This window comes from Pteropus medius, unplaced genomic scaffold (assembly GCF_902729225.1).
Source record: "Pteropus medius unplaced genomic scaffold, Ma_sr-lr_union100, whole genome shotgun sequence".
Lineage (NCBI taxonomy): Eukaryota > Metazoa > Chordata > Mammalia > Chiroptera > Pteropodidae > Pteropus > Pteropus medius.
In genome coordinates this window covers 4,571,366-4,593,975 of record NW_024354498.1, presented here as the reverse complement: position 1 = coordinate 4,593,975, position 22,610 = coordinate 4,571,366, and the positions used below count along the sequence as shown (strand labels likewise).

The 22,610-nt window shown below is 34.5% G+C and overlaps 1 protein-coding gene across 1 annotated transcript in view; it reads right to left on the bottom strand.

Moving 5' to 3' along the window:
* Positions 1 to 9,736, bottom strand: part of SCML2 (Scm polycomb group protein like 2) — a 64,721-nt gene extending 54,985 nt beyond the window's left edge. Inside the window, exons 1-4 of the mRNA XM_039852256.1 lie at positions 9,715 to 9,736; positions 7,619 to 7,687; positions 2,994 to 3,064; positions 1,921 to 2,155 (exon numbers count right to left, since the gene is read on the bottom strand). Coding sequence (XP_039708190.1) covers positions 1,921 to 2,155; positions 2,994 to 3,064; positions 7,619 to 7,687; positions 9,715 to 9,736 — 397 coding nt within the window. The remainder of the gene's footprint in view (positions 1 to 1,920; positions 2,156 to 2,993; positions 3,065 to 7,618; positions 7,688 to 9,714) is intronic.
* Positions 9,737 to 22,610: the final 12,874 nt, after the last annotated feature.

Genomic DNA, 22,610 nt, shown 5'->3' with positions numbered 1-22,610 from the left:
TTACATACTCCTTTAAAATAAATCTGTATTATTAGTGGTATCTAATAAATAGTTATCCACAGCATGGATTTCCCACACTGTGATTAAAATATTGCATGAGAATCATTCTCTGGTCCTTACGCCTTTCTCTTAACCCTCATCTTACCCTATTACATTGTGCATCATGATTTTTCTTAATTTAACATTTTTCTTAATTCTATAAATCCCTAAAGTCAAACAGATTAAAAGGCTAAAAAATAGATGAAAGTGCATATAAAAAATTCAAACACAGATAAAACTAATCTATGGTGTTAGGAAGTCTGGGCAGTGGTTACGTTTGGAAAGGGGGAAACTATGACTGGAGATCAACAGGAGTAGGGCTTCTGGGGTGCTGATAATGTTCTATTTCTTGATTCAGGTGGTGGTTATACAAGTTTATTCATATATAAGCTATAAACTTATGATCTGTACACTTTTATTTTTGTATATAATGCTTTAAAAAATCTTTTAAATAACAACCTTTAAGATTTAAATAAACCTTTTAAAAAGGAAAACGAAATAAGTTGTTATATTAAAATGGAAACTATTCAAAGTACCTAGTGAGCAACTTGACGAAAATTGTGTATTTTTATATGTACTGTCAAAATATATACTAATCAGTATGTACTGCTATGTATTTCATATTTTTAATTAAAATAAACTCTAAAAGTAATTTTAAAAAGAATGATCCTAAATCTAGCTATGTGTTTCAAATGCTGGCAATCATAATAGCTATATTTTCCTTTAAACAAAATATAAAAACATATTACGGTATTGTAAACAGAGAGATAAAATCCAAACAGGGAAGCACTACACCTCAGGTTTATACATATCTCTTACAGAATTCTGATTTAAGAAATGTTTTAAAAATAAACAAAAAAACCATAAATGATATGAAGAAAGAGAAGAAGGCAAAAAACAAAAAACACACACATACCCTAAACCATCTTCTTGGAATAACACATCTCTGGTTAGTTTTTTAAAATATTTTAAACAAAATTAGAAATAATTAGCAATTAGAAAAAGATAGTATAAAAAGATATTGCTAAGAATAGTTCTTATTAATATATTAAATTTTGGTTCTCAGGGAATTTTTCACTAGTAGGAAACAAAAAATCCATTCTCTCATTGTGCCTCACAATAGAGAATTTTCATTTTCAGCACTGTAAAGAAGAAACAAAAACCAAAACCCACCATTCACTCGGAATATAAAAGTGATAAACTAAATCACCTATTTTCTATAGAATATCACAGTATGCCTAAGTCTTGAAAGAGAAAAATTTTGCCCCAAATTAGAGTCATGCACTTTTTACTTTTTAAAAAAGGGTCAAAATTGAGAGATTTGTATGTAAAAACATTTGCTGGTAAGTTTCATATATTTCCTCCTTTTCAAAGACCTAAAGGTACTCACTCCTATACCTCTCAGTGTTTCCTTTCTACTACAGAAAAAATGAAATTCCTAAGTTTGAAACTGGAGTCTGGATGTGGAATTATCCTTCTTCTGTGCTCATCCCAACACAGAAAATGTAGAATGGTTCTGTGGACAATAATGAGAGAGGCAGTGACTTATACCAAATACTATAAACTTCTCTCCCAGAAGGGTTTCTGAATCTGCACGTGTAATCTAGTAGAGCTGGCTTTTGACACCAAGTCTGAAGATAGAATGAGTCTTGCCCTGCAGTGGTGAACCATCGGCACACGATTACCCAATGTGTACTTAAGTGGAACTCCATAACATATGGTACTGATGAGTTCTTCTCGCATACATTCTCCATAGTAACCACCTGACTACTTATTTGCAAGAATATCTAGGAGAAGAGATCCTTGAAAGGCCACCTAAAACTATTTCTACTGAATACTACATTAGTAAGAATATGTTATTTTAAAACTGTTTATCCTTACCCAGTGGAGGCTGAAGTAAGTCCCCTTGCTTTTCACATGTCCCAACAGGCTGTATGTCTGCAGAATCAACGAGCCTCCAGAAATCGTTGGTGTTATCACTACCATCTAGGCGTAAACGCAGCCTGGCACCAGTCATTCCAACGATGGTGGCAATGCATATTGAAGTCATATTGCGAGGGTCACGGGCTTCCAATTTCATACCAACTTTAAAGTCATTAGTCGGTGGAATCTCGGACTATATAAATATACACACACATATGTATATGTGTGTACACACACACAATTTTATTAAAATGCATCAACTTTAAACAAATGGTCAGTTATGTTACCAGAATACTTGAGGAGTATTTTAAGTTAACAGTCACAGCAGATGGTAACCAAAGTAAGAATTACAAGGGTCAATAAAAAGATCTCCAAACCCTCTCCTTGGCTTGACATGTGGCATAAAAACACTGTCCACTCCTGGTCTTACTCATCTTCCCACTTTCAGGCAACCCAGATACAGTCTCTAAGATGCACCCTGAATGGCTTTCTAATAAGAATCTGATTAGGCCACTCCCCTTGAAATAAATCAACTGGCAGCTCACTACTGCCTAAGATATAAAGTACAAGTGCTCGGTACAGTTTAAAAGCCTTTAACCTTTAACCTCATTCCCACACTATTACCTCTACCCACTTTGTGCTCCAGCCATCCCATGCCATCCCTCAACACTCAGGTTCTTATACACCCATGTACCTTTGTTTTGTATGTTCTCTCTACCTGGAGTATCCTTCCCCTCATTCCAACCATCTCAATAGCACCTCTTCTGTGAGCTCCCCCTATAGAGTTATCACACTTCTCAATTATTTACATGTCTGTCTTTTCCTTCAGACGAGCAGTCATAGGGGCTTAATATACTTGACACTGAGTAAATTCTTAATGAATGAATGCAAAGAGATTATCTGGCTCTTAAATGGCACTACCATAATCCCACTATCTCCTCTCACTACTTGAATCTAACAATCACAAAGACACCTTTCAACAAGTTAATAGTTTACATTAATATACCAATATCTAGAGAATTGTGGCAAACCTGTCTGAAACACTCGGAAGGAGCACTTAAAGATCCAGTCTCTTTCAAGTAAGTATCCCACTGGAAATCATCTGGAAAAAATATACAAAATAGGTTGTTTTTTTTGTATTATTCAGTATTTACAATATGTATACTAACTTTCAGGAATAAAATGGGTTTTAGTTCTATGTCTTTAAAAATACATTCTAAAGAGCAGATCCAAACTTCTTGATCTACATTTGATTATCAACATGAAATAAAAAATAAGACAACTGCCTGATAATAATGGCTCTGATATAAATTACAAGCTAGATCTTCTTAGCATAATAAAGACTACAGCACAGTGATTCTAAAAATGTGGACTCTAGAAACACCTAAAAGACTTTTACAGAGTAATAGCAAATTCTACTCATTTGTCTCTAAATTTACTCGATACATGTGTTTTTACCATTTTGTTCCATTAATGTGAAGCCGCTTTGTTTTTCATGGGGAGCTAAAGGTGTTTAGGTGTGTGGTCTAACAAAATTTTACCCCTGCAATGCTTTATGGAAAGAAGAAAATCAGAGAACCAGAGTTGTTTCTCAATTCACTAGGTCTCCATCCAGGTGTCAAGAATATGGCGGCAGAACAAAATGTAAACCAGTCATTGGTACAGTCACTAATATGAATTATTTTAACGATCTACATCCTCTACAAACTCTTGTTATCTTTTCTCTCTTAGTCTTAATAATACTTTATAATGCTAGTGGAGAAGGTCAGAAAGTAGTATACTCTGCCTGGCTCGAACACTTCAATTCATGTGCCAGTCAGATGCCAAAGACACTGAGAGAAAGACTTGATAGCTGTATTAAAGGTACAATTAATTCATACAAAGTTTAATTCTCATCAACCACGAGGTTTTTCTAAACTCTTATTTAATTTCCTCATGATAAAAATATTGATTTTGACAGTTCCCCTTCCTGGGGGAATCTCTGTTACTGGCCTATTAGATAGGATATCTAAGGCTATAACACACTTCATACACATACGCGCGCGCGCACACACACACACACACACACACACACACATGCATGTGAAGTGCTGATAATATTAAACAACAAGCTTTTCAGAAAACAAACAATCAAAAAGCCTGACTCATAGTGTTTGCAGATTTCTATGATGTAAACACTATCACCATAGCTGACTGCAAGGTGCCAAGGTGAGGTCACCAACCATAAAGTTGGAAAGAGATGTGCACAATCGGCTCTCCCAAGATGGTGTGAACCAGCTTCATGATACCACCAATATGTGTGTATGTATTCTTATGTATGCACACATATTATATATGGTATTAAGCATGTCATACATAACATTGTACACCCTGCTTTTTTTAACTTAAAAATAAATCTTAAGAGACTGTCCCATTTTAAAAAATACTGTGTTTAAGTCCACTTCCAGACTATGTGAAGCAAGTACTACCAGATGCTAAAAGGCATACAGCACAATGTCTAGAATATAGGCTCTGGAGTTGAACCTGCCTTCTTCCCATCTGGCTCTGCCTCTTACTAGCTATGTGACCTTACTAGCAAGTCGTTTCACCTGCTCAGCTTCAATTCTTTCTTCTATAAAATGAGAATGTAATAAATATGGTACAAGGTATTTTATTAATTAAGCGAAGTAGCATACATGTAAGTCACTCAATAAATGGTGTTATTATAAAACTAAATGTCATAGTTGTGCTTGAATTTATAAATACGGGATAGTTTTCTCAAATGTGAAAACTGAGACTGATAGCTCCAAAATTAAACTGACCAAGATATTTCAGTGACCTCCTAAGCACTAACCTGACAATCAGAAGACCTGAAATTCTAACTGAAGCTCCACTGCCATATGGTCTTAGAGAGCATTAAAAACAAAAAGAACAACAAAACAAAACATGAATGGGAAAAAATCTGGCTAAGATGTCATTAAGGAGCTGACATCCCAGGAAGAAGAAAGTATTAGTTAGAAATAATGACTGGGGAACTAAAACCATTTCGCAATTGTACCTTACAAAACTAAAATTCTTCCACAAACCAGATATATCCGTAAAAATTTTTCAGTGACATTGGAAAAGACTTAATACATCTCTGCAACATAATTTTTAAAATATTCTATCACCACTTGTGTCTGAATGGGCTCTAATTTGAGCTAGCAAATCCTTTATACCGGTGTGCTTTTATATGACCATTTTCTATTACATTGCAAGCTAATGACCATATGTAGGATTTAACCATTGCAGCCTTAATTTTTTTTTTTTTATTCAAAAGGCAAAACTTTTAGTCTGCAACACTGTTCAGCTTGGCTGTCCATGTGCTGAGACTCTACCAATAACATAGCAACAGGCTTTACTAATTTAGATTTGAACACATCTACAACAATGCCACAGCTGGAATTCCTGACCAGGAGCCAAAATAGAAAATCTCAGCCAAGCCTGAGGTCCCAGTCTGCCTCTGCATCTTATCCTCATTGACAGATGAGGTGAAGAATGTTATTCCCTATCAGAAAATAAGCCTGGGAACTGATAGGTTTGTTCATGAGGCAAGTGTACACACATAACCATGTGATCTGATTATTTGCACATAACATGTCCATGGTCCCTTCTTGTTTGACTTGTAATCTATTCTAGTCCATTATTTGTCCAAACACCTTTTGGCAAATTGAACATAATCTATATAAGCCCCCTGGTCTTCTCCAGAGTAAATCAGAATGATGTCTTCCACCAGTGTGAGCCTTGGGTTCAGAGTATCTGGAAAGAAGATAGCCAAAATATCTAGAGCTGGAAGCTTCTCAGCTGAATGATCACAGCGCCCACTACTTTACAGCATTTTTAACAACTGTAACTGAGCATTTAATGTCTATCTTGTCTCCTAAACTCAAAGAGGGCAGGAATCATGATTGTCTTATACATCACTAGATCCCATAGAAAGTCACCAGTATGTGCCAGGCACTGTCCTAGGTACTGGAGATGCAGCAATTAATACACAAAAATCCTGGCTCTCTTGGAGCTTACCTTCTAGCAGTCACTCACTGATTTCTAAGGTCAGGGCCCTAAGAAATACCTGCAGATGTCTGTCAATTTAATTAAGTAATCTCACTTTTTAAATCAAAAGTTTGAGAATTTTGAAAAGTTACTAGTTTCAACCTTTAAGAATATATTTTTTTCAAATTTACTTTTGTGAAATTGTTGGAATGGCAGATCTATAGAGATAAAAAGTAGGTAAGTGGTTCGCTAGAGCTGGGGAAGGAGAGAGGCACTGGGGGAAAATAAATAAGTGACTGCTAACTGGGTACAGGATTTTTTAGGGTGATGAAAATGTTCTAAAACTGATTGTGGTGGTGGTCGCACAATTATGTGTATATACTGAGAACCACTGAAGTGTATACTTTAAATAGGTGGATTGTATTATGGTATGTGAATTATCTCTCAACAAAATTGTTATATTAAAAAAAACAGATGGGGAGGAATCTGTAGGGATGACTCTAACCTAATGGCCTCCATTTCCTTGGAGGGATTTAGAGGTTGGAGGAAAGAACTAAGGACCAAATAAGGCCAATGGGAAAAATAAGGAAGCACTGAGGGACCACTGGTCAGAGAGAATGGTTCCATGGGGATTACCTCTATAGGCAATGTTCCTGTAGGAACAGAAAGTCATGTGTAAACTGCTCCAAGGGTGGGACTGGCAGGTACAACAGAAAGACAAGGGGCAAGAGGTTTGCCTGAAATCTCTGGTAAACACGATAAGTTTGCTATAGTACTTTTTGTTCAGCCTTTTGTGTGCATATGACTTATTTTCTCATTTTCCTTAAAAATAGGTACAACGGATCGATATGTCTCATAAGTCTTTTGATCTATAGGCTCCACCTCTTTTTTTCTTTTCTCCTCTTCCCCTAGCAATTTTTTTGCTGATGATACCAATTTAGAATTTTCCTGAGTCTATCTCCTGAGTCTCTGATGCAGTACTATACATGCACTGTTCACAATAAGGAACTTAAAACATGAATTAATAACTCGGTATGAATAAATAAAATTAACATTTACTGAACATTTATGATGTACCTAGGCATTATATTAGGTGCTTTATACTCATTTTCTTTATTTAAATTCCAATGATCCCATAAGATAAGTAGTATTATCTCTGTGCGACAGAGAAGGAAAAAGAGACTAAGAATCTTGAGTATTTTTGCCAAGGTCACAGGGCCAATAAAGAATGAGGCCAGGATTCTAGGACAGGTCTGTCAGACCTCCCAATGCCTAACCCTTTATCCACTGAACTGTCTTTTGATCATCAAAAAAGGACTTTCACATTGACTCTAATGTCAGAAGAAGGGTTTTTATTAATAATCATTTTAAACTGGAAACACATGGTAATAATTAGATATCTTTAAATTTGGCAAAATTTGCATTAAAATACATGGCTATCTTTTTACTTAATGTCATACCAATTTATCTCTAAGTAAAACCAAAGTAAATTTTTCAAACTAAAATACTATTTTTTGACCTTCCTTATTGCTTACATTTTATATTTACAGACCTTTACTGTACACAGACTATATCAAAAGCAATGAGTTTATATTAACACTGAGTGAAGAAAAATATGTTGTATTGAACTGCTTTAAAAACCTACCATTTTGCATAGAAGATGTGCCTGAGTGAGGAGCTTTCCCTTGATTCTCCTTCTTGACATCCATTGAACCTTAAAAAAAGAAAATCATGAGCAATACTGGAAGACCATAGCAATAGTCTGAAAGAGCACTTAGAAAAACTATAAACTGAAACTATTTTCTGATAGGAGCCAGTTTTAATTTTATAATTAATATTCTAATTTTCTACATAGGACTTCTTTTTTTAACATACTATGTACCTTATAATTTGATCATTTATTTTGTTTATTGTATGCCTCACTCCACTTAAATGTTATCTCCAAAAGGACAGTGATTTATTTATTTTATTTAGTCTGTTTTGTTCACTGCTATATCTTCAGTGCCTAGAACTGGCATGCAATATCACCCTCAAACATTTGTTAGATGAATAAATAAATACACCAAATGAGCTGAGTTGATCCTTACAATATTCAAATTAACATGCCCTAGAAATAGAGTGGATGCTTTTGAGAGTTTAAAACATAACAGGGAAGCTAGAATATAATGTAATTCAACGGACTAGGCAGAATTTTTTCTCTGTGCCAATGTGAGGAGCTCAAACAGTGCTAAACCTGTGACTTCACCAAATCTAAGATATTACATTATTTTGCCCACATATATTATAGTACATACCTCTTAAAGTACTCATTTTTAAAAATATTAATCATAATACTGTTATGCTGAAAAAATTAATCAAAATTCCTTAATATCATCAAATAAGCAGTCAGTGTTCACATCTCCCCAGTTGTCCTAATTAAGTGTGTCTGTTTGAATCAGGACCCAAATAAAGTCTATACATAGTAATGGTTGATATGTCTCATAAGTCTTTTGATCTATAGGCTCCACCTCTTTTTTTCTTTTCCCCTCTTCCCCTAGCAATTTTTTTGCTGATGATACCAATTTAGAATTTTCCAAACTGGATTTTGCTGACTGTCTCCTCATATGTTCTTCTGGTCCTTATATTTTCTCTAAATTGGTATTGATATTTTGATCAAGAGTTCAATCAAAGTCAGGTTTGGCTTTTTTGTGGGGAGGATAGGAGAGATGACTTCATAGGTTGTGTTGAATACTTCTCATAGGAGGCTCCTAGTATTTAGTTCTATAGAGTGAAACTTCCCCTCTTCAACCATTGTTACCCTGAGGTGCAGGTCACATAGAGAAGTTGCATTCTCCACAGATTACCAGTAAGTTTTCTTTTTCGGTATCATTATGAACTCATGAATTTAATCATATCTGATATGTTTCCATCTATTGCTGTTTTACCCTATCGATGCTCAAATTGTCAAGCAACAAGCTTCTTAAAGAAAGATCTATGAGTTATTCCAGGTATACCATTTAAGATAACAGATCTACTTTCTGGTTATGACTGAGTGACTCTTCAAGATATGTGAACACTTGAAGAGGATATATGGGTTGCTTTCTATTTAAATGACTTGGCTAGTACAAAGAAAGTACATACTTATATTTACTAAATAGTTCTACAGTAAGATTTTCTAATAGGTAAGAAAATAAAACTGTAAAGCTAAAGTAAAGAATCTTGTTACAGAGACTACACTAAACTAATACACTTGACAAATTGGGAACAGCAGAGGACAACAATCAGCATTCAGCCAAAGAAAGTCAAGAGAAGACACGGGACTTGAACAGGGTCTTAAAGGAAGAACAGGATTTAAGATAGCAAAGGTGTGATGTATATATTATGAGAGAGAAAATTCAACTCAAAATAGTGCAAATGAGGAGAAAAGTGAGAAGGACAGTGAGAAGCCTTCTCACTAGAACAAAACAAAATGAAGCATTTTTAATCACTCATATTAGAGTTAGAAGATTTGTATTCTGATTTTGGCATTGTCACAGACTGTTGTTATGACCTGTTCACTTAACCTCCCTGAGCATCAGTTTTCTCATTTACAAAACGAGGAAGACAAAATTATCTTTAATAGCTATTCATTTCTAAAATTCTGATTCTAAGCACCTAACATCTATTAAAAAGGCTTTTTCAAAAAAAGTTCAGTCTACCAAAAGATACTCATTCCAAACGAATAACTAAAAATATTATCATCTTTAGACATGTGAATCTTACCTTCATTCACTGTTCGCCCCATTCTACCCCTTTCTGGTATTATTTCCTACAAGGAGAAAAAACAATCAATGCCTCCTTTTAGCACAACACATTTCTAAAGGATGGTATTATTAGAAATCAGTTGTAGAGTAAGATCATTTTAATCTCTTTCCCTTGAATAAAAATGATATGTTTTAGTAGTTGCTAAGGGCTGGGGGAGGACTGGGGAGTGACTTGCTAATGGGTGTGGGTATGAGTAAGGAGTTTCTTTTTTGAGGCGATGAAAATGTTCTGGTATTAGGTAGTGGTGATTGATGCACAATCTTGAAAACACACTAAAAATCACTAAATTGTGTACTTTAAAAGGGTAAATTTTGTGGTTAAATGAATAAAAAAGAGCAGATGGTAAGTTGGTAGAGTTGGGATTCAAACTGAGGGCTATTTCAAAAGCTCCTTAAGCTCATTTTACCGAGAGGTGGAAGAATCATGACTGTGTTGGTGAAACTTATAGAACTGCAGGAGTCAAGTCTAACAAGACAATGACTTGTTAAAAGGCCTGTGTATTTTGAGGCACTAATTCATTCATTAATTCAAACTTTTCCTGCATGTCCTTAGTATGACAGGTACTCTACAACAAAGATAAATAATACACTGTCCTTGCCCTCCAACAGCTCCGTCTAGTTGGAAATAGGCATATTAACAAAATGCAATGTGAGTGCTATAAAAGAGATATGTACACAGGAATACTTAATATAGCATAAGGATTATCTACCTCCTATTACTCTGTGTGCCTGTAGTCAGAACATGATGATGTGTATAACGGAAGATAATTTGTTATGTAAAAGAAGCCTACGGAGAATACATTCGTTAAGCCAACCAAAACACCTTCCACATCCTCCGCATCTCTGATTCAAAAGACTTACACTCAAGCATCACTTTCCGCAAACTTGCTCCTTCTGATATTTTTGCTTCTCTTACTACCACCACTAGTTTTCCAGGTACTTGGCCTTAAAATTGTAGGTATGATTGAATGTGTGAGGTTCTCTTCTTTCACTCATACATTCGATCAGTGGCCAACATGCACTGTCTCATTTCCCTTTCCCTTGCCACTAGTTTACACCCTCATTAGCTCCCACCTGGTCTAATACCATAGCCACCTACCTTGTCTCATCACAAGGGTCTCTCCCTACATGTCAGATATGGTCTGAGTTGTTTTCTGTCCAAATCACCTTCCTGTTTCAATAACTTCATTGACTATTGACTTAAACAAAACATCTTCTGTGAGGCACACTTAAGGCCCCTCACAATTTCAAAGCCAGCTGACATCTACCACCTATCACTATCCCGTGTCCTATCTGCATGAGATACCTTTTCCTCCTCTTCTGCCTCTTGAAATCCTGTACAACCTTTAAGGTCTAACACAAATACAACCTCCTTCTTGAAGCCTTTCTCGTTCCTTTCTACATTACTACCATCTGTTTCCAGGTGTGAGCTAGTCATTTATTTAACAAATACTTGCAGAATTCTTATTATGTGCTTGATGCTGTGTGGACAGAAGATATACTATCTACTACAAAAGAGCCTGAAATCTAGTGTGTGTTTGGGGAGGCGGTACTTTTAACAAATAATTCCCCAAACAGAATAAAAAACAGGCTTTATTAAAAGAGGCAAAAATGGTGCTCCATGAGAAGATAGAAGGTACAATTAACTGGGAATGTAAAAGAAAGTTTCTCAAAAAAAGTAGCACTTGAATTGGCCCTTTAAAGATGAGCATTTCAATGAACAGAGAAGACAGAAAGGAATTTCAGGCCGAAGACATAAAAAGAGCAGAGACTACAGAAGCTCCTGCCTCCTCTATTTCATTAAGAAATGCTGGAGTTGCTCAGGTTCTTTCTGGGCTCTCACCTCCCTCCACAGTCCCTCAGGGACCATGGCTTTAGGAGCCACCCATGCAGACAACTCACAAAGCATTACCTCCCCTTCCCAGATCTCTCTTCTGAAAGTCAGACTAGAATATTTAAATTGATTGAATATTCACTACAACTGCCAGGATGCTGTCAAGTAAGGACTATAATCTAGTGGCTAAAGAAAAAGACAAAGTGAAATATAGAGAGGGTGCTGAATCCAAGCAGATTAGTAAAGGGAGAGTCCATGGAGGGAGTGAAGGCACTTACCAACTTTAATCAGAGAGCAAAAAAGCTGTGTTACAATCAACCAATGAATTTGTGAGTTATATTAAAACAAGTCCCATTACTATGCAAAGGGGTTTGGTCCAAAAAAGTTGAGAATGGTCACACATAGAAGGTATACCCAGGTTCCTATGTTCTTTTCTCAAATCCATAACTCGTAAGTTAATTCTTAATCTCAACTAGTATTGACTGCTCCCATTAGTTAAGTGATATTATAATCCTACAGTGTGAAGATATATTTATAGAGATAACTAAAAGTAAATCTTTGAGGATCTAAAAAAATAAATCCATGTACCATGTTCACAAATTGAAAGACTTCTTGGATAGGTATAAAAATGCACTAACCATACTGATAAACTGAATTCAACCATAATTCAATTTTGTTTCTCCAAAGGCACTATTTAATCAAGATGAAGAGGTACTGGCATAAGGACAGACTTACAGATTGATGGAATGGAATAAGAGTCCTGAAAGATACATATATATATGATCAGTAGGTTTTCAACAAAAGTGCCAAGATAATTTCAATGGAGAAAGGATAGTTTTTTTTCTTTCCAACATATGGTGCTGGACCATATCCATATATTAAAAAATGCAAAAACAACACTTATCTCACAAGATACACAAAAATTATCTTTAAATAGATCATAAATCTAAATGTAAAGCCTAAAATTATAAAATTTCTAGAGAACATAGACCTTGTGACTTTGAATGAGACAATGATTTCTTAGATATGGCACAAAAAAGTACAATGCATAAAAGAGAAAATTAATAAACTGGACTTCATCAAAACTAACACTGCTCTTTAAATGATACTATTAAGAAAATAAAAGGATAAAAACACATATCTGATTTTTAAAAATCTATATCCAGAATATATAAAGAACTCTTACAACTCAATTTTTAAAAGACCAACAGCCCAATAAAACATAATTGGCAAACGATTTGAACAATCGCTTCGCTAAAGAAGACATGAATGGCCAACAAGCATGTAAAAATATGCTCAACGTCATTAGTATTCAGGGAAGCACAAATTAAAACCACAATGAGAAACCACTGCACAAATGGCTAAAATTAAAAAGGCTGACAATGTTGGTGAGGATGTGGAATAGGATCTCTCATATGTGTTGGGAGAAATATAAAACGAGTATTTCTATAAAAACAACTTCTTAGAGTTAGACACAAAGCAGTGAGTTGTCTGAAGACAATCAAAAGTGAGCTTGTGTCCACTGTGGTAATTTAAGGATTCTTTCGGGGTAATGATAAAATCAAAAGCATTCGCCCTAAACACTTTTCTTTAACTCTTAAAGTAGACAGCCTTCACTGTTTTCCCTCTTGAGCCATGTATATATACATGTATTCCACAGCATCTAGAACAGTACTAAGCACAAGGTAAATTCAAACTGAACACCTGAGTGAATATTCACCAACCTTAAAACAATATTTCTTTTCAAATATTCTGAAATTTGTGCATTTTGTTGGAGATTTGTTTTCTCTCACCAATATTCTTGCTATCCAAGTTTTATATTTGGTATATGCAGATGTGTAAATTATCATTCAATCTAGGCACTAGATCTAAGATCAAAGTGAATGTTTAAGCTTACTTATGAGCATAAAGATTTCTGTATTAGAAAGTATCACCACTACTGAGCTCTCAAACTATAAGAGCTAATCCATTTAAGCCAGTCGACAGAATAATCTTTTTTGTTTCACTTAAACACAGGATTTTGTTTACAGACATTTATTTACAGACAAAGGGTATAATCACATGTGTCAAGGGTTTATGCCCACAAGAATCAAAGAGGAAAGGCCTCTGGGAGCCCCCATGCAGGGGTCCAAGGTTGTATTTCCACCCAATATTTCCACTCAACAGCAAATATAAAAGCAAGTCTTGTGTAATACAAGTTGTTTATCTGCTCACCTCTCCTCACAGATTGTAAAGTGACTAAGAATACAGACCACACATTACTCTTCCTTGAGCTCTCCCACAGCTAGCACAAAAGCTTGCACTAAAAAAAGTACTCAAATGTTCACTGATAGTGACTAACAGTGACTAAAATTCACTCTAAGTGTATATACAGGTCTGTATAGAATTATATGATTATTTAAGTATGGGGAAGAAAGATTATTTAAGTACAGGGAGAAACACAGGACACATACTAGCTGTGAATAAGGCTTATCTGGGAGGGTAAAGGTGATAGTGTGTGCTGGTTGGGGGGGGAGGTATTTTATAACTACACCCCCTATGTAATATAATCCTATTTCTATAAAACTGTGTGCAAGTTTACATAAAGTAATGCAAAAATATTCTGGTGACCCTCCTTTTTTGCTTCACAGGGTGATGAGATTTTAGGTGACCTTTATTTTCTTCCTTATATTTTCATATTATTTGAATTCTTTACAATGGTATGTATTAAATAATCAGAGAAAGTTATTTTCATGGGGGCGGGAAGAATGCCCTGATATTTTTTAATGATCCCTAAATATTGTTATATTATTAAGAAGCTCTATACATGCAGTGTTGGTCTATCATATAAGTTAAACAAATTATATGTATTCTTCAAGAAAAAAATTTATACTGTGATGATTACTGGTAGCTATATCAATTATGTGTAAATATTATTTCAAGTCTTTAAAGCCATGACAAATTATTTCATCTGTGAGTCTTGGTTTTCCCATGTGTAAATTAAAGCTAATACCATCTACACTTCATAGTGTAGTCATGAAAATTAAAATAAGATAGTATAGGTAGAGCACCCAGCATAGTATCATGAATAAGTGGAAGCTCCAAGACTGTTTTCTATCCCACCCCATCTGCCCTAATTAAAATTCCATGAGATGAGTGAGTTTTACCATTAACACTTAACGTTAAGTTGTAAAATAAAACTATGTTCTTACTTTGATTCATGAGCATTACTTAATCAGTCTTTCAAAGTATAGACCAAAAAGGTGTTTAAAGAAACAGAAATACTTCAAATATATGGTAATGGAAGGAAACTAGACTTCAGGTTGTGAGCACACAATTGAGTATACAGATGTCGTACTATAATGTTGCACATCTGAAATTTATATAGTTATTAACCAATGTTACCCCAATAAATTTAATAAAAATTAAAATTAAAAAAAGAAACAGAAATGCTAAGTTTAAGTCATTCTTAAATTAAGCAGTAATAAAGATACCCATACATATATATATATATATATGTTTGTAATGCCCAGATATATAATTACCAAAGAAAGCAGCTGCCATCTACTAACCAGCATTATCAGAAAACTTACATATTCTAGCTAAAGCCAAAAGAAACTTGATAAAACCCTGTGTTTGAGGTATAATTACTCAAGAATATATTATTTCCTTCAAGGACAGTGAGTATTTAAAATAGCTTTTATGGGTGCTATAGTAATCGGAGGGATTACTTCATAAACTATATAAATGTCTAACCAATGTACTATATACCTGAAACTAATAAAATAAATTTTTTTAAATAATAATATTGTAATAACTATGTATAGTGCCAGGTGGGTACTAGACTAATTGGGGGGAATCACTTCATTAGGTATATGTCTAATTATTGTGTTGTACACCCGAAACTAATATAAAATACTGAATGTCAACTCTAATTGAAAAATAAAAATTAAAAAAAGAAAATAGCTTTTGGCCCTTTGTGAACCAAAATAGCCTTTGTGGATGCCTAGAAACTAGAAGATTTTTTTTCTTCTTTTTTACACATTCTTCACCCCCCCACACACATCCCCCCAAAAATTATACTACAGGTAAATAAAAGGGGAGAAAAAAATCACTTATAATCCCACCATCAAACAATAATACCTGTTATTACCATCTGGTATATATCCTCTCAATTTTTAAAAAATCACATATGTAAATCCATATGCAGTACACATCTGAACCACTCCTAAATGTACATCTTCCAAATTCCACATTTTTCAGGTAAAATTCTGCCTATATTATAAATTCATAAAGCCAACATTTTTAGCTAAAATGAAAACTAGACAATAATAAATGCCTTTTAAAAGTTTGTGCAAAGTTAAGCCCCAGAGAAAACTGCAGAAAAAGCTTAACTCTGCTCTCAATATACTTTGAACTGCTTCAGCCCTTTAAGAAAGACTCAAATAAGACCCCTAGAGTTAGTGCTCCAGGTTACATGGGAGAGATAATTTTGTTGAGAAAAAAATTTTTAAGCTTTGTTTTGTTTTTACCAGCATAAAACTGCTTCATTAAATGTATATAAGGGGTAACTGCACTGCGTAAAAAAAACAAAAACAAAAAAAACAAATATAAATAAGCCCCCCAAAAAGGGGGTTTGGTTAGCACTATTTTATAGTGTCTGACATTTAAATTTCCTTTACCAAAAGACCACGGTTACACTAATAAATTTAGCAGTTGTATCTAGCAAGCTTTGACCAAGCATAGATAGATAGTCTGGGATATTTTACAAAACCATTTGTTTTGCTGATTGTACCTTGTCATAGAATTAAAAGCTGATAAGAGATCAAAAAAATGCTTTGAAAAGTCTTGCACTGTTTTAAACCATTTTCTCAATATGATTAAACAATGTAAATAGTAATTAATAGTGGAATTATTAAACCTAAAATTTCCATTGCTCTTATCTGATTCTGGAGTAAATTGCACTTTTTTTTTTTTTTTTTTGAGAAAGACAGTTTTAAAGGACTATTTATCAAGTTAATAAGTCTATAATACCAAGATTACAGAATCCCTCCCCTTATTCATTTGTTTGGCGGTTTTGTTTTTGTTTTGCCCTTCCTTTTTTTGTTTTGTTTTGAAGATAAAGTAATATACCTTGAGTTTCTAATTAGAGACAACTAGCCAAAGAGTCAATAAGGGTGACAAGGACAGGAACTAAACAAGTCTGATAAGCAAGAAATCTTCCAGGGCCCTCTGTATTTCAGATGTTATAAAATGGATGAAATTATAGCATCTCAACCTGAGAGTATAAAAATAAAATACAGATGTTAAGTTGAAAAAAATAAATTTGTTCCCACACCAACAGCAAGGTTTGCTTTCATATTTCTCAGATAGATGTCCCATAGGCGGTAATAATGTCCCAACTTAAGCATTCATTATTAGACTTGTTCACTGAACCTCCCTCTTGGCAGATACTAAAAATCACATTTTTTGAAAGGTAAAGTAACCTTAAATAGAGACATCATATTTTATTGGTGTAGAAAAGAGTCTCAACTATGTTATATATTTATACAATATAGACTAACTAATTGTCTGATGACCAGAGTTTTGGTAATAAGTGTAATGATAACACCCATAATACAAAGAGTTGCTGGGATACCTCACTTTCCGCAACCTGGCCTTTACCTTCCCTCTTCTCCTATAACTGCTTTCCAAGGCCCCAATTACCTCCTGAACATCAAACCCCATTTCAATGTTTCAGTCATTCTCCTCAACACTTCAGGAGCCCTCTGTGATAGGTCACCCCTCATTCAAGACACCTCTCCTCTTTGAGCATCAGGCATGTGTTATTCCCTGGTTGATCTACCTCTATTATCCCTCTGTGTCTACTTCTTGCTTCTGTCCTAGCCATTGATCTTCTCTAGTCAGTCAGTCTGTTCCTCTAAATTCCAGAATTTTAGAATCTAGAATCTCATTCTATTCAATCACTGATGCAACAGCCCTATGTGGATGACTCCTATATCAGCATCTCCAATCCCAATCTCTCTCCAAAATTTCTAGTCTAGCCAATGGAACATCAGTTTGAATGCCTCATGACTATGTAAAACACTATGTATTTTAAAAATCAAACTCTTTTGCCCTCAAAATGTGCTCCTCTTCCTTTGTTTCCTATTTTAACAGGCATTATGAAGTCCCAATCTTTTTGAATTAGTCCCACTTTGTCTAATATCTTATCAGTTACAAAGTTCTGTTTATTCTTGAATATCAGAAAGCTGGTAGTGAAAGAAAAATGATTCAAACCTAGGTTTGTCAGACACCAGAAGACTGGGCTCCAATATACTGTACATGCTTTGAAAAGGAAAAGTACATGCACCCTACACAAAATGGATCCATGAGGAAAGGAGAAAATAAAGATTTGGCCCCTGGGATCTAATGATGTTGGTGTTGGCAGTAGTAATAATAAATACTAAGAGCTGTCACTGAGCTCTTGCTAAATATCTGGTACCCTACTAGGGCCTTTTTATATATTTTTCTTATCTAAAGCTTACTACAAGCCTGTAGGGTTTGACACTATTATTAATGTCCATCTGAAAGTTAAGGATACTGAGGCTCAAAGACTTGTGCAAGATCACCAATATAGATTTCAACCTAAGTCCATGAATGCTTAACCATGATGCTAAAATTGCTTCTGTCATGTTTGTGTACATGCCTTATCTCCTCTGCTGGACTATAAGCTTTTGGGGACTGTACCATGTCTGGTTCATCTATCCACAGTGTCCACCACATATTAGGCCCCTAAAATGTTTGCTAAATGAATAACTAAAATCTGCTGTGCTACAGGCTACTCGTACCTAAACCACAGAGTCCCAGAACACTGCGGTTTTAAAAATAGTTTGGTGAGATTTTTCTTTTGGCTGTCATTGTTGTCTTCTCTGTTCCTTTCTCCAATGTCTAACCTGTTGTCTTAATTTACACACAAGTCTAGGTAGATAGGCCAAAGAGAATATACTGTAAGATCTAAAATAGTCCCCCCACATCTTTCTCCTTCCCAACATCTGCTAGACATTTATGTTTTTACCTCAAATTTGATAAACTTCTAGGATGTTTGAGGTCTCAAAAAGACAGGCTCCATACCTAGGAATAAACCTAACGAAGCATGTGAAGGACCTATACACTGAAAACTATGACATTATTTTAAAAAACTGAAGGTTACAGCACTCCTGGCTGGAAACTCGCCCCTGCTTTTGGGGTGTACTATCTTACCTCTTTACCTCCTAAGTTCCACAGGGCTGCAGCTTTCCTTAGCAAGCCGTCTCCTTCTAAAATATACTTTCAATAAATATTACTTTTTCTCAAAAAAATAAAAATAAAAAATCGAAGACGCAAAGAAATGGAAAGATATTCTGTGTTCATGGATTGGAAGAATCAACATAGTTAAAATGACCTTATTACCTAAAGCATTATACAGATTTAATGCAATCCCCATCAAAATTCCAAGGGCATTTTTTAAAGAAATAGAACGAAAAAATCATCAGATTTGTATGGAAGCGCAAAAGACCCCAAAGAGCCAAACCAATCCTGACAAAAAAGAACAAGGCTAGAGGTATCACTCTGCCTGACTTCAAATTATACTATAAAGTGACAACATGGTATCAGCAGAAAAAGAGACACACAGACCAATGAAATAGAATTGAGAGTCCAGAAATAAACCCCAATATATATGGGCAAATAATTTTTGACAAAAGAGCCAAAATTATACAATGGAGAAAGGAGAGCCTCTTCAATAAATATTGCTGAGAAAACTGGAAAGCCACATCATAAAAATGAAACTAGACTGCTATCACCATACACCAAAATTAACTCAAAATGAATATAAGACCTGAAACAATAAATTGCATAGAAGAAAACACAGGTACTGAACTCATGGATTTGGGATTTAGAGGATTTTATGAATTTGACCTCAAAGGCAAGGGAAGTAAAAGCAAAAATAAATGAGGCGATATCAAACTAAAAAGCTTCTGCATAGCAATAGAAACCATCAATAAGGCAAAGAGGCAACCATTCGAATGGGAAAATATATTTGCAAGCAACACTTCCAATAAGGGCCTAATATCCAATATATAGAAAGAACTCATACAACTCAATAACAACGACAAAAAAATCCAATTTAAAAATGGGCACCTCTGAACAGACACTTCTCCCAAAAAGACATACAAATGACCACAGACATATGAAAAGATGCTCAACTTCACTAGCTATTAGGGAAATGCAAATCAAAGCCACAATAAGAGAGCACCTCACACCTGTTTGAATGGCTATCATCAACAGGGCAAGTAATTACAAGTGCTGGAGAGGTTGTGGAGATAAAGGAACCCTCAGACACTGCTGGTGGGAATATAAATTGGTATAGGCACTATGGAAAGCAGTATGGAGGTTCCTCAAAAAACTAAAAATAGAATGACCGTATGACCCAGCAAATCCCTCTTCTGAGTATTTACCCAAAAAACTTGAAAACATTTATCTGCAAAGATATATGCACCCCGATGTTCATATTAGCATTATTCACGGTGGCCAGCATATGGAAGCAACCAAAGTGTCCTATGTTAGATGACTCAATAAATAAGATGTGATATATATACACAATGGACTATTACTCAGCCATAAGAAAAGAGAAATACTGCCATTTGCGACAACATGTATGGATCTTGAAATTATCATGCTAAGCGAAATAAGTCAGACAGAAAAAGTTGAGAATCATATGATTTCACTCATACGTGAGAAATAAAACTGAAAGCTAAAAACAAACATGACAAACAAACAGAGACTCATGGACTCAGACAGTGGATTACCGATTACCACAGGGAAGGGAGGAGGGGGGAGGTAAGTAGGAGTTAAGGGGGTTAAATAGTTGGTGACAGAGGAAAATTTAACTTTGAGTGGTAAATAATGCAATATACATATTACATACTGTTGAACTGTACACTTGAAACCTATTTGATTTTATTAACCAATGTCACCCCAATAATTCTAATTTTAAGAAAAGTCCCAGCACAAGTGGATTACTATTACAAGTATTGCTTTTCAGAGAGTGGAACAACTAGAAATATATGCTGTACGAGAGTTCAGTATATTCATTGCAATGACATAACAATTGGAACCAAAACATATGCTTAAACTACAATTCACCAAAAAAAGGGAAAAAAGACACAGTCCCTACACAAAAAATAATATAACTGCAAAAATATTTCTATCCCCTTGAGTATATCAATAGTTTAAGAAGTTTCAAGGCTAATAGAGCTTCATGAATATATTTGCTGATAGTTTTTTTAAAAAATGATGGAATAAGTGATGGAAGTTATAGTACACACACATAACTCACCAAAGACTATTAATGAAATAGCACAAGTAGAACTTTTTCATATCTTGCTACACAGACACTGTTTTCGAACTTGAAATAACAAAAAAAAAGCTCTTTATTGCCCAGTCAATGTGCAAAAGGATGACAAAGAAGTCTGAGTTAACTGCATAAAACAATACCTTTAAGTTTTTCACTCTGACTGGAAAATAGTTTATTAGTTTGGTTTCAAGAATACTTTACACTTATACCTAAATGCAAAAACACATATTAATTTAATTCAAATACATTATAACTATATATTTTCCTTTGACAAAGAGAAACTGGCTCTTTTAACTAAAATTTTGCTTCTGGTAATGGTGATTATCTGAATACGGGATAGAAAATGTATATGTATCTATTGATTATATACAGCCATATATAACTTGTTAAATTGGACAACATTCATAACTTTTAAGATTTCACAAGTATCTACTCAATACACTCAAGTAAATAATTAAATTTCCCATTTCCTGATATATCTATAAAAGTAATCAGAAAAATGCTAAATTTTAATGTTGTGATTACCTTTAAAAATAAAATTCCATCTATGACTTGTGAATAATCAATAAGAATGAACATTTTTGGTAGTGAGGATTTATCAAATCAAGGCTTCTGAAGGAAATTAAGGTTTCTAGAGGAGCAATTTTAATTATGCTTTAGTAAAGTCTACCCCCAACAAATCAGAAATTCATCTTTTTCTATGTCAAAACAAGCTCAAGGAAAAAAAATCTATTTTCAAGAATTTTTAATTTATCTAAAAAATTATAGACTACAAGTTAAAGTAACTAATCACTTGCTAGTTTAAAATAATTTATATGAAAACTATACATTTAGTTAAGTACGTTATGTCAGAAAATAGATAAATGAAAGGCAAGTCAAGGGTTGCCAAAATCCCAGTTTGTAGTTGTAAATTCCTAAGGTTTTAAAGCACAGCCACAGGCTAATTGCCCAAAGACCTGCTGCCCACCAACATTTGCGGAGGACTGGAGTTAATAGCAGGGCATGTCAATTTACTACAGGCAGCTCTCCATGCGACATTTTGACAAAAGAACTGGGTCAGGTTACAGCCTGTTCCTATTATCACGGCAGTCTAGATTTATGGTTTCTAACACCAGCCCTACAAGAAATAATGGAAATGATGACAACAACAATCCCTGCTAGACAACAGACTACAGAAAAGCATGCAATAAACCACAATCTGAAGTGACCAGAAAACTAAACATCCCTGACAATGCTTCAAACATGAGGCAGGTGTCAGTAAATCACCCATTTAAATATTTCTACAACCTCTCAAAACCTCAACACAAAAAATCTCAAATCAGAGTTTCTAATCTAAAACCAAGCAGTATATAAATGTACTTACTATTATTGAGTACTATATTTTCTTTTAATAACCATCAAAGTGTTTCATATGAACAGATTTATGAAACGCTACCAAGTTAAGAAAAAATAAATACTATTACTTTTCAAATAACTTTAAAGTATATTTAAAAATACTCCAATACTTTACCAGAAGGAAAAAAAAGACACAACAGTTTCACAGCAAAGGGCACATGTTTACAACGGTATTCAGAGGCAAGAGAATTGGAGAAGAAACACATTTGATTCACTCCTGCTTAATTTAAAACTAAATATATAATCAAAATCTTAAAACAGCTAAAAATGA